The sequence below is a fragment of the Xiphophorus hellerii genome, chromosome 23 (genome assembly GCF_003331165.1).
Source record: "Xiphophorus hellerii strain 12219 chromosome 23, Xiphophorus_hellerii-4.1, whole genome shotgun sequence".
Taxonomy (NCBI): domain Eukaryota; kingdom Metazoa; phylum Chordata; class Actinopteri; order Cyprinodontiformes; family Poeciliidae; genus Xiphophorus; species Xiphophorus hellerii.
Genome location: NC_045694.1, coordinates 9,084,685 through 9,098,220, shown reverse-complemented (window position 1 = coordinate 9,098,220; position 13,536 = coordinate 9,084,685). Strand labels below are relative to the sequence as shown.

General features: G+C 37.2%; 1 protein-coding gene and 1 long non-coding RNA gene across 2 annotated transcripts; one reads left to right on the top strand and one right to left on the bottom strand.

Moving 5' to 3' along the window:
* Nucleotides 1-1,807: 1,807 nt before the first annotated feature.
* On the top strand, nt 1,808-12,414 carry atp1b4 (ATPase Na+/K+ transporting subunit beta 4). Its single transcript, XM_032554495.1, has 9 exons — nt 1,808-1,998; nt 2,144-2,200; nt 2,687-2,903; nt 6,965-7,093; nt 7,177-7,281; nt 8,919-9,118; nt 10,291-10,347; nt 11,504-11,596; nt 11,673-12,414. Exons 2-9 carry the CDS (start codon nt 2,147-2,149, stop codon nt 11,832-11,834), a joined length of 1,017 nt encoding a protein of 338 aa, XP_032410386.1. The 5' UTR covers nt 1,808-1,998; nt 2,144-2,146; the 3' UTR covers nt 11,835-12,414.
* On the bottom strand, nt 3,393-8,998 carry LOC116714152 (uncharacterized). Its single transcript, XR_004338015.1, has 2 exons — nt 8,886-8,998; nt 3,393-5,590 (listed from the first exon to the last, which is right to left on the bottom strand). It is a non-coding gene; the product is annotated as an uncharacterized LOC116714152 (long non-coding RNA).
* Nucleotides 12,415-13,536: the final 1,122 nt, after the last annotated feature.

The following is a 13,536-nucleotide window of genomic DNA, read 5'->3' as shown; positions in this document are numbered from 1 at the left end:
TGTGACGGACTAGCTTACAGCTTTTTTAAGAGTTTAGCTTTAAAAACGACGTCAACACTTGGCAGCCGTGATTATCCTTTTTTTCGTTTTGTTTTTTTAGACAGCTCTCTGGGTTTGTTAACCTTTGTTTTGATATAGTTTTACTTTTTCTTCCTATAAACACTAACCTCTTTTTTTTTAAAAAAAACCAAAAAACATTTGTCTCCACAATAACACTTTCTGCAACTGATCTACATGTCAAATTTCTATTTGATATCCACTGGTTTTCTGTTGTGTTTCTGGTTCTAATGTCGCTGTTTGACAGGTATCAAATACAAATATCAAATAAATGTTATAAGGATGACCCCAGTCCCAGCTGAACCTCTTACAGTCAAAAAGATAACTACTTTAATATTTTAAGGCCAGTGTCCACAGGATACTACATTTGTATTTCAGCATTTATTCACACAAATACTTTTGCAGTGACTTTTTAAACAGAGGTCTCTGTGAAATATTAAACAATATCGAGTGCCAGTCATACTGTTTAGTAGTGGAAAATGTGGTTGGTTGCCACTTTTTACTTGATTCTCAAAACAGATTCTGTTTTAACGTGCAATGCAATGTCTCAGCTCAAAATAAAACGATCTTACACACCAAAGTATAAATATTTTCAAAAGACGTGGAGTTTTGTGACAGTGAAAATAGTTTGGGCTTAGCTTATCCTCGTCTAAACTCATCCAAAATTTAGGTATATGTTTAACTTTATTTTATATGTTGTTGTTCATATAAAATAATTCAATTTTGTCCTGAAACATTGAGTAGGACAACACGTTTCAGTATATAAATGAAACAGCGCCATCTGCAGTCACATATTGGGATCTTTGCAGAATAACGTCCCTGTCTCCAGTAAACTTGGAAATTTATAATAATAAAGGCAAATTGTTTCGAATCTCTATGGTAGTGCTGCTAAAAAAAATATATTGGATTGTATTTTTTTATTTAATATTTGACATTTTAAAACAAAAATAAAAGACGTTTGTTTATGTTTTTGTTGTGTTTTTTAACCTTGTTAATCTGATATTAATTTCAATATGGCATTCAAAGTGCACGTGTTGCTTTGTTAAAGAGTATTTGGGGCCTAATGTTGGGCTTACAAAACAAAAACAAACAAGAAAATAATTAAAATGCTGCACGCATTGTGTAAAAACCGTTAAATTCACCATAAAAATACATGAACATGAACACGTGTGCACGTTTATGCCGCGCAAATCTCAAACAAGGGATTTTTCCATGACGCAATTACTCTTTTCATGGAAAGGGGGTACAGAAAAAAGAACCTCAGAAGTTCCCGTGTCCCACTCTTACAGGGGGGTAGCAGAACTTTACGTGGCCAGAGTGCAGATTGAATCGGGATTGAGAACTACATGAACTTTTGATAGTAATTTACACTGTTTTCAATAACTTCCATGCACTTAATGCAGGAAATGCGTGCATTCGCGCATTTACAAATCATTATTTTACGTTTCATTGTGAATTTTTAATATGAACTACATTAGATTGACTAAAATCAATAAAGACATAGATGAAATTAGTTGCATGGATGCTTTTGCGCGCAAACATTGCGTAGCCAGCCAGTGAATGCCGGTATCTTCCCTAGGAATGAGCTGTAAATATTGTATTCAGGTTTTATTGGACTCCTTGTCCAGATTTCAGACAATGGCGGTTGGGGTGCGTGTCCAGAATGCAGCGCTGTAATTCAGGGCCTCTGCCAAATCCACTCTGGGACCCAAAAAAAGCTCTCTGCATCCCACCCCCGGGCTTTCTCTGTCTAGCGTTCATTCACAACGATGCGCGCCTAGCTGGAGGAGGCTCTCCGTGCCCGGACCCCCTCTGCAAGCCCCAAACTTTCTAATGAAACCCCCACACGCTTTTTGACGAATATTATTGCTCTGTAGCGGGACAAGAAGGCTTTCCGACTATTTAATCAACTTTTTTTTTATATCGAGCAGAAAACTCCAGGTAGGCTCTTTCTTTGTTAAAAATTGTGGCTAAGTGTACAGTATGGAAGGGTGATTTTGAGAGATTTGTTTTTGCAAAATGAAGTTTAAAAAAAAGAAAAAAAGAAGGAATTGTGAGTAAATAAATTCTGTTTTTGTTTATAAAGAACATGGATCCCAGCACCACAGAAGGGGGAGCTGAGGAGAAGCTCATTAAAAGTCCTGTAAGTACAAAACAGAAATCGATGTCTCAGATTGAAATTTGGTTATAATCCAATTGATGAATCAACATTGATTCTTTTGCATGACACTCTGAAGTGTCCTGTGGCTTTTCTGTGGGATCTGTGTGTCCTGGCCTGTGGACGCTGTGAGTCAGTGAGTAACATCTGGATGTAAGGTTGACCCTCCAGCTTGGCTGCGTGCAGCTGCTGCTCCAAGCAGGAGGGTCCCGCTCAGCGGAGGTCAGCTCTCCCAACGAGTGCCACAAGGTCACCAGAGAGTTTATAATTTGCAGAAACAGGGGACAGGACCATCAGTGTGATGTCCATTAACATGCAGAGCACTGTCTTGCAGTTTACATTATCGGTCATACTTGGATCAGGAGGCATGCCAGTTTTTTCTTGCTGCAAAAGAAAATAGGTCGACTGCAGCACCGGGCAGTTTGGAACATGTGCGGTGAGGAATTTTTCTCTTCTTCATCTTTCCACCAGCCGCCCAAGGTGATACTCAAACATGGCGTGGAGCTGGAGGAAGAGCAGGAGGAGCTGGCCGAGCACCAGCCCCTGGAGCAGGAGGACCTGAACTTCGAAAGGTGGAAGCGCAGGCCGATTCCCAAACGGACGCTCCACCAGAAGATAGCCGACCTCAAGAAGTACCTGTGGAATGCAGAGACCAACGAATTCATGGGTCGCTCCGGCAAGAGCTGGAGTGAGTTGACGAGCTGTAGAAGGTTCTGTGTGCTGTTGCAAAAGTTTTTTTCTGTTTTTACATGTCTTAGAGATGAGAAACTCCACACAAACTCAGGAGGATGCATGGGGTTTGAATGTTGTCACAAGGCTAAGTTGAGGGTGGGAAATGTTCCTGCAGTCCACAGCCTGTGTGTCCTCATGCTCGATGTTTACATAGGTGCATGGATGATTCAGAGAGTCCCGACAAAAACAGACTGCCTGGGGACACGTCCTCAGCAGGGGGACACGGTTCTTGGCCTCGCATTGGCCAGGAATCAAATTCCTCTAAATCTTACCATGCTCTCCGCTGTCTTGTTCCCAAAGCCTTCGGCGACCTCGCTGCTGAACTGAACATTCACAAGGCCCTTGGCTGCAGTAAAACACGTAGACGTGCTTCAGCGTTGAGCTTCTTTAGACATGCACCGATCTGGCTTTTTTCCGGTTTACCTCGATTCCCATTACAATTTTTTTTTGTTTTACAGACTTAAAAGTTAACGAAGCTGTTACAGGTGCCTTGATTGAGTAAAACTTGAACATAAAATGAAATAATTACAAGAACATTTGCTTTAGTGCAAATGTCTCTAGTCTTTATCTGGTTTATTTTAAGCTAGAAAAAGCGCAATCAAACGGCAACTTACTGCTTGTTGCATTCATGGATGGAAGATAACAGGAGTTCTTAGTTTCCATAAGATGTTTTCGTATTTGACCTCCCAAATACATCAGGAGTAATTACGGAAAATAATCTGATTCTGATAATTGGGAAAGAAATTGTTCCAGGTTTTTTGTTAGAGATAGGAGTTTTGGTATCACTTTACAATAAGACTCTCCTAATAGATGGCTAATAAATAGTTTATAAACACTTTATAAGTCATTAATAACAAATAAGAGTACAAATGAGACTGGAAGCTAAAAAACATTATGCTCACAAATGCTTTTGTGCTTACAGTGTAGTCTGAAATGTTTAGTGTAACAACTCTAGATTAAAATACATATGAGAACAGATTTGGCTCACTAGTTTGCAAGGAACCAGTAGATTTTGTCTCCTTTCCTTTTCCTTAATTAATGTATAATGATCAGTTATTAATAATTTATAAAGTGTTTAGAGATGAATTAGTAACATGTCTATGAACTATTTATTATCCATCCATAATGAGAGCCTTATTGTAAAGTTTTAAATCCAGCAGAAAATGGTACGTTTGGAAAATCAACTCTATGAATTAAAGCGTACGTCCATTAACTTTTTCTGATTTCCTTTATTACATGTTGGCAGAAGATAGAGGGAGCTTTCAGTTTTGATGCATTTACTAAGAAGAAGAAAAAAATTCTTTTGTATTTGACTTACCGATTGATTGTGTGAGCTGATCAAAAGAAATTGTCCAATTAGAATTAAAATTTTAATTATTTTTTTGAATCAGCAGAAAATTAGGAAATGAAGAATTAGGGTTGTACTGATTGACTGGCTCATGTGAAACCAATAATCAGCTACTGTCCTTTTTTTACAGAAACTGCACTCGCTGTTTTGAAATTTAAAAGAAAGACTTTTTTGCCACTTATATACCAAAGCATTTGCCTTTCATCAGATTTTTAAGATAAAAATGTAAAACTTATATCAAATTAAATACTGTTGGATGTTTATACTGTATTTTTTTTACCAATTTAGAAAATATCAATTTCCGTTTTGCTGCGATCATTAAGATTATTGGCATATTGAGACATTTGACACAGACTGGATGAGTTTGTTGAGTCATTTATGACGTAGGGCTGAAACGATTAATCGGTTTAATCGTGATTAATCGATTATTGAAATAATTGTCACCTGACTTAGGAATCAAATAACTGTTAAACTTAGAGTACAGAGGCTCTAAAAAAGACCTTTTGCTGAAAGAACATACTGAGTCAAAACTGTACAAAAAATAAATACATTTTGCATTTAAGAAAAAAAACTCTGTATCTATAAATCCGATCCACCCAGAACTCCTAAAGTGGCAGTTTTAGCTTCACCTGGTTCAAATTCTGTACAAAATAATCAACTATTAAGCGTTATTGCTCCAAAAAATAATCATCAATTGATGTCAATTGATGATTATCAATTGACATGATGTCAAGTCTAGGAGAAATGTTTTTTTCACTTATTGATGTTACTACAAATGACCAAGCGTTCACTCAACAAATGCTGTGTTATTCCATTTTACACAATAAAATGTTCATTTCCATACCTAAAAAGGGAATTAAATTTAGTTTATTTGCATTTTTGTGTATTTCTAATATAGTATAAAAAGTCTAAAATGAAAAATCTGAAGAATATGCCAATTTCTTATCCGATTAGTCGTCAAAATAATCGCTAACTAAAACGGTCGCTAGTTGCAGCCCTAATATGACGAAGCAGGCGCTTGTTGCCACGTGTTGCAGTAGACAAATGCATTTCAAGAAAGTCTCAGTTTCACGGATAAAGTGAACCGCTTCACCTTCAGGCAGGGATAAGAGCTGAATGAAGCTGCACAACCAGTGCGTGCACACTTGTGGAGAAGTGGGGCCCATGTGTCCTCTGAAGAAAAGGGCCCTGAGTTGAAGTCTGCTCTGCGTGTCCTGTGAGGCAAGTGTGCATGAGGGGACACAATGCCAGAGTGGGGTGATTGGGGCTCCATGGAGCTGGCTGGGCCTCTATGGCTGCAAAAAAAAAAAAAAAAAACCTTCACTACGATGGCAACCGGAGGTTCACTGTGTTCCTGAGTGAAAGAACAGTTTCTCACTGAGCTCAAACAGAAAGGCCTTTGTGGCCGCTGGTAGTCCCCTCTAAAATTGCATGCACAGCAAAAGCCATTAAGTTTAGGACACATTAAGTTAGATTAGTTTAAAAGTAGCACAACAATCACTGTGAAGAAAAAAGTCTAATCAAATTTTCTTAGTCCAGTTTCTAGTGCAAATATCTTACCGCACTTTACATAAGACAAAACTACCTAATAAGTAACTTTTTAGCAGGATAAACGAGATTATTTTAAGTAAACAATTCCTTAATATTGATGAAAAATTTTAAGATTATTTCACTTTTAACAACACATATTTCCCATGTTATAAGTGAAACAATTTGCAAGTGCAATTAGTACTTCTTCATCAAAATTAAATCACAAGTAACTTTTCAGCAACATACAGGAGCTTATTTAAGTTAATAATTCCTTAACATTGATGTAAAAATATTAGTTCTATTAACAGATTATTTCACTTATAACACATGAAAAAATGGGTTGTTTTAAGTAAAATAATCTGCCAGTGGAACTAGTACATTTTCATCAACATTAAGGAATTATCGACTCAAAACAACAGTTTTGTCTTATATCAAGTGTACTTGAACCAGAAACTAAACTAAAACACTTGGTAAGATTTTGTGTTTTTCTAGCAAATGCAAGACCTGAGGATTTCTTTGTTATGGAGTTATTATACACTGCAAAAACACAAACCCATACCAAATATTTTTTGGTCGTTTCTAGTACAAATATTTTAGTACAGTTAAAATAAAACAAACATAACTTAGAAGTGACTTTTCAGCTTTATATGGGAGCTTGTTTAAGGCCAATAATTCCTTAATATTGATGAAAAAGGGCCAGTTGGACCAACACATTTTATAAGTCATAATAGTGTTGTTCCACTAGCAGATTATTTCGTCTGTAGCAAGTAGTTTCTCATCAACATTAAGGAATTATTCACATGAAACAAGCTCCTGTTTCTTGCTGAAAGTTACTTCTAAGTTATGTTTGTTTTATTTTAACTGTATTAAGATATTTGTACTAGAAACGACCAAAAGTGCTTGGTAATGTTTTGTGTTTTTGCAGTGTATGGACTCCAGAGGTTATTTGCAGCTCCAGACATGAAGGGGGGAACATTTCCCCTCTTCATGTCTTCATAAACAAATTAGAGACAGCACTAATCAAAGACAGGAAGTGGACTCCAGACAACACAAACACACGCAATAAGGTTCATTATTTCCCTTCACTCAGATCAGACATAACCTCTTGTGTAATAACATTTTCCCGCCGCGCTGTCTAGGTCTCATCCTCCTGTTCTACGCTGCACTTTACGCATTTCTGGCGGCCATGTTTGGCGGCTGTATGTTTTGCCTCATGTGGTCCATCAGTCCCTATCATCCCACCTTCAATGACAGAGTGATGCCACCAGGTAAGAGAGCCCCCAGACCCTGATGTGCCGTTGCGTTTCATTCTGCTCTGTGCAGTTGACTGTCTCTGGGTCTCCACTGGCAGGTCTGACGATGGCCCCACACCTAGAAGGCCACGACATCGCTTTCAATGCATCGGACCGCAAATCCTGGAAGAAGTACGCCCGGTCCATTGATGAATATCTAAGACGTGAGTCCGTCTGGGCGCGATGACATTAAACTTTGAGGTTGCTGAGTTTGTTGAAAATTAAAGATACTTCAGAGTTTCTTCTTCTACTTTTGTCTCATTTTTTAACATTTGTTTCCTGCAGAGCATGCTGGGAAGGGAAGCCTCTTTGTGGGCAGAGAGTAGCCATTCAGTACAGTTTTTTTTTTCACACCAAGCTTTTGTCAGGCTTCTTTTGCCAGAGGCCTGAGTTTGGCAGAGTTTTGCTGTTGCAAAGGTTTATTTATGCCTCACTCCCTCCTCTTTCCCTCCTTCACTCTCTCATTTTTCCACTTGGCTTTCCTCTTTTTTATTTTTATTTTTCCAAAAATGTTTATTGGTAAGTTGGGAACAAGTTCATACTGTCCTTTTTGCTTTTCGATTAGTTGAAGGTCTAATTGTTGCTTAAACTCAATCAAAAAACAGAAAAATCTGGTTTACTCTACTAAAATTTGCATTTGTGTTTGTGAAATTTAGCTTTACAGCTGCATTATGTAACTTTGATTAAAAAAAAGGTTTTTTTTCACATATTTGTTCAAATAATCACCATGTTGTGACAGTTTGTTGTGAGACAGATAAGCCGTGAAAAGATCAATCATTGCCGTCTGAAGGAATGTAGCGCTCCCGACCAAAAACAACCAATCAGAGCCAGGAGGCGGGTCTTAGCGCTTCCAATCAACCTAATGTACTCACTGCTAAATGGGCTAATAGCGGAAAAACAACTCGCCGTTATAGGAAGACTGTTTATCCGCCGTTATCGGTGGCCATGCTAACTAGCCGGAGCATTCACAACATGCTAGGTGCAGCGTAGCATAGCATGGCTCTTATTGGTTGTTTATTACTTAGAGGATCTATATTATATCATAGATTATCTGTCTCATACTCTACTGTTACAACCACATCACTGTTTCAACAAACATGTAAAAAAAATTTTTGTTAAGGTTATTGCAGCTTTCATAATTAATAAATTGATATAAAAACACCTTTAGATTCATTTTGACACTTTGGTGAAACCCAAATAGGACAAGTTCCCAATACAACTGAAAGCTTGCTGATATTTATGAGTCAGCATTTTGCCAAAATACCTAAAAATTAGGATATATCCAGAACAAATTAGTGATAGACTCTGGGCAAAAGTCATTGATATTGTTATATTTATATTTATAAATCAATAACAATATATATCGCAATAGAGACATGAGTTAGAGTGTATTTATATGAAGCTAAATTAGAGCCAGAAAGTTTGCTCAAAAGAAAATAAATAATAATTGAAAAATTATTTTGAAACTGAAAAAAGTTTTCAAACCAAAAACAACTGAGAATGAATATTTGAAAATGAAAGAAAAATCTGATTCCACTCTATTTTTTTAGCTTAAGATTTTCTTTCAATTTCAAACATTTTTTTCCAGTTTCAAAATAAATTTTCTGGTTGTTTTTTTCTTCTTTTGAACAACTTCTATGGCCCAAAAATGGTGGCCCCAATTTAGCTCCATACATTTACAGCATCGTTGGAGTTGATTGTTGAACTTCTTTATGTAGATTTTATCAGGGCAGATTCTGCGTATGAGTTTAAAGGACGCTTCTTTTACCTCCCTGGGTTTGCCTCTGCTCTCCACTTCTAGCGTACAATGACGCTGCTCAGGACAGGAAGAATATTCGGTGCGCACACGACTCGTACTTCATGCAGGACGACCTGGAGGACAGTGCGGAGCGGAAAGCGTGTCAGTTCAAGAGGTCCTGGTTGGGGGAGTGTTCAGGGCTGCGGGACCCCAACTATGGCTATTCTCAGGGAAGGCCATGCATCCTGCTCCGCATGAACCGGGTAAGGAGAGTGGCAGTCACTGCAAGAGGCGAATATGAAGGATCAGGAGCTATTGAGGGTGTAATCGCTGAATAGTGACTCCTAGTGGCCAATTGTAGAACAACACGGGAGCCGTTTGGGGAAACGTGTCCTAAGTATATTAGGACTGAGAAATAAATAAATAACAATATATATCGCAATAGAAACTTGATAAATATTAAAAGAAAAACGTCCTCTAGAAAATTAAATCGTTTTACTGAACCGCACAGCATTCTGGGAGATGTACGCAGCAGAGGAAAGGCTTTAGCTAGATTGGTGGGATCACGGCAATATTTTTATTCCTATTCCCGCCTTTCCGACAGTCTCAAGGACTCCTCGATTGTCGTGATGACTCTTAAGATAAACTTAAGCAATATTCCCGCCGTGTGTGGTGGGCTAAGAGTGATCTGGTCCGCTTGGAAGCGCGTCGGAACCGCTCCGATCTAAAATCGGGGCTATTCAACTCACTCGCTCCCCGGTTACCTAGCTACTCGCTCGCTCTTTGGTTACTTAGCAACAGTGTGTTGACCTCATAACTGCTTAAAAATAAACTGACAGAGTGGAGTGAAGGGAGAAAATAAGAACAGTTGGAGAGGAAATTGAGATTAAAACAGGAACAGCAGTTTTGCTGTATTTAACATATCTAAAACAAAAACTAATCACTAATTATCAATATCGACTGATATGAAATCCTTATATTACGATACATTTTTCAGCCATATTGTCCAGCCCCAATATATTTAGCTTACAAGTTAAATATTTAGCTTGGAGCTAAATATTTTTGTTTGTGAGCTAAATTGTTAGCTTGCTGATTTAGTTTGGAACCGGCACAAACAAATTAACACCATATTTATACCTTGTTGTTAAACAAATTAACAACAAGGTGTAAATATGAAATTATTTTCTCCCTTAACAGGCTAAATAACACAAACTCTTGAGTTAATTTCTTCACTATTTTACTTTGCAAACAGGATAGTGTGTATTGCAGTTTTTATATGCAATATACACACACTTATACCACGTATACCAGCCATCCCTGTGTATATGGAAAACTTGTGTGAGTTTTGCTTACGGTTAATTTTTAAAGTAAAAACTGCAAATATTGGTTTTTTGTGTGTTTGTGCTAAAATGTACTTTATGTTATTGTTTCATAGATTCTTGGTTACCTACCTGGACAGGGTAAACCAATAGATGTCACTTGTGGTGTTAAGGTATGAAAAACATCAGATCATTTAATTATGCTGTATTAAATTCAGTGCCTTTCTAAACTATCATACCCTTGAACATTTTCACATTTTGCCTCACCAAAACCCATTAATGTATTTTATTGAGATTTTAGTCACATAGCTGCTGTGGAAGAAATAACAGTTTTAAAGGTGTGGCATTACATAAATTCGACTTTATGAGCTTTACATCTTGTTATAGTCATTCCCTCACCAGAAACACACCTGGAGTGTTGCTTTGATTCTTTTATGCATGTTTGAGAAATCCTTTAATCTCCATGGCAACAATTCTGGGGCCAGAAAACGAGTGGTGTAACCAAGCACTGCCGTTTCCACAAATTTTCTTAGAGCTCTAGTGTCCAGCCGACCTTCTGCCTCACAGCGCAGCCCTCCTCCCCCACTCTGCTCCTTCAGACTAGCTTGTAGCAATTAGCAAACACCTAGGTAGGAGCTTCTTCTCAGACCGGCTTTGAAAGGCTTAAATAATGGAGAAATGTTATTCTTATGACATGCTGAAGTGTTGGAAATAGCAGGAGCTTCTTAAAGAGACACACACCCAATTTCAAGGTGTTAAATTGCAAAGTAAAATTTATTTTAAGTAATGTTTGATAAATACAGCAACTCAAGGTAACATAGTTACTTAATTGTGCTATATACACGTTGCAACGTGACGTCATGCGCACCAGCTCCCTGATGGAGGGCAAAAAGCTGCTAGCCGACGATCACTACCATTGGTTTTAGCTGTTAAGTTATCATAATTTGCTAAATCTTAAATGTACGCATGATATTTAAAAGAAAAAGGGACACAGTGCTTTGCTACTATTTGTCAACACTACAAGTAGATAACAATGTCAGAAAAAAGTTTTAATTTAAAAAAAAATGGCAAGGGAAATGGAAGTAGGTCAGTTATGCTAGCTTGACTATGACAACCTTAACATGTAGATGTGCTGCGGAATTCTGGTGCTATACATAATATCTCTCCATTAAAATAATAATAAAATCATGTATTCATTTCCTTCCATTTCACTATTATAGCCTACTTTCTGTTGGTCTATCACATAAACTAATTAAAAAGATGACAAAATGTAGAAATATTCCAGGGCTATGAGAACAAGTTACGAAAATAATTTGTTTTCTCTCCTAGAAAGGACCTCAAGAGGCCATAGGAGATATTCAGTTTTTCCCTAAAAACATTTTTGACCTGAAGTACTACCCTTACTACGGGAAGCTCAGACATGTAAGTGCTGATTGACGAACCGGGAGTTCAGTCGAACCCGATCAATCTGAGTCGTTTTGTGTTCGTTTCGTCGCAGGTGAACTACTCCTCGCCGGTGGTGGCTGTTCGTTTCGCAGGCGTGCAGCAGGACGCCCACATCCACGTGCAATGCAAACTGAACGGGAAGGGAATCATTAACGATTCGCCCACCGACCGCTACCTGGGCAGCGTGACCTTCACCCTGGAGGTCGGAGCGTGAGGGAAAGACATTGCGACGCTCCTGTGATGGAGGCAGGAGAACATGTATAAGAGAAAAAATATTTTAAAACTATTTTTTTTTCTTGAATTATTTCCTCATCTTTCTCTTAAATACCCATGTCTTCTGCTGTGAAACAAATAAGGAACTAGATTTATACATTTTTATTTTGCATCTGTTGTTTCTTGAACCTTAAGCAGGGTGTTGGCACCCACAACAGACAGTGCTGTGCACCGGACAGCTGCATAGTGGGAATTACAATTCAGCTCCTTGTATTTTATAATGATTAGCAAAATTAATCAAAACTAAATTAAACTCTGCCCAATTAGTTAGTGTTTCTGGCTATGCAAATCCAATTCTCACTTAAAGCATTACTAGGAAATTAGAAAATGTCGGCAGGTTAGTTAATGGTTTTTCTTGCACATTTTTTTGTAATGGTGATAAGGTACTAATTTGTTTTGAATTATATTGTTCAATTAAGTTGTAAGAATTCAAAGAACTATCATGTAAGCGCTGAAAAGAAGACTTGTGTTGTACTTATACAGAAAAATGACATAATAAATGCAAATACATGATTACTATATTTTTTTGTTGAATAGAGCAGTATTTTAAATTTATGATGTGTGTATGCTTCTTCTTCTTTTTTTTTTTGCAAAAGTAAAATAATATACCAGACTGATCAATAAAGAAATGTATTATGATAAATAATAATTCTACTATGAATCCAATTTGATTTTAACTTTCCCCTGTAAGTGAAATCATGACCTGAAAATCCTTGTATTTACTCATGTATGGAGCTAAATTGGGGCCATAAAGATTGCTCAAATGAAAAAAAATTAACTGAAAAAAACATTTGAAACAAAATTAATGTTTTAAAAATAGAAAAAATGATGTGAATTTGAATAAAAATATTCAAAATACTTTTCATATTCATGTTTTTTCTTTCAGTTTCGGACTTTTTTTTCCTTTTGAACAAACTTTATGGCCCCAATTTAGCTCCTTACTCAGGTTATCTTTGGTAGATCTGACATATGTAAGTGAAATATGTATTGTTTACACTTTTTTACAGAACTCTACATGTTGGATGTTAGCTCCATGTTATTATGAATAACAATATTCAAGATATCAACTAAAAGCTTCAGACAAAAACAAGGTAACTTATCAGTCAGACTGAAATTGTGACTGGAATGAGTCAGGCTTCTGTGTACAACACAGATTATTAAAGAACCAAACTGAACAAAGTCCAAAACACAGTTTGAGCCTCCACATGACTTCAGGCTTTAGTTCCCAACCTTTGAGTTCAATTCAGTCACAAGACTCCTCGATTCCCAATAAATACACAGAAGAACAAAGATAAGAAACAAGAAATGAACTTTATTATTGAATTTGTTCCCCACTCGTGTTAAAACAAGCCCAACGTGTCACATTCCTCCATCAGAAGCTCATGGTGAGGTGCTCAACAAAAAGGCACGGAAACTGTAGAGGTGTGGGGATGAAAAACGCTCAAAAAATGGAGAACTGGCGGCGCTGGGTCTGTGCTTGTTTTGGTACAAAGATGTTCCCATCAGAAACCAGTAATGAAGAACAAAAGACAGTAGATTTGTCTTCTAAAATACTACATATTAAATCAAAATACAGGTTAAATGTGTTTAAAATTTGTTTTTCTCTTTGTCGTTATACTGTAGCAATCAACACCTGTAAAATG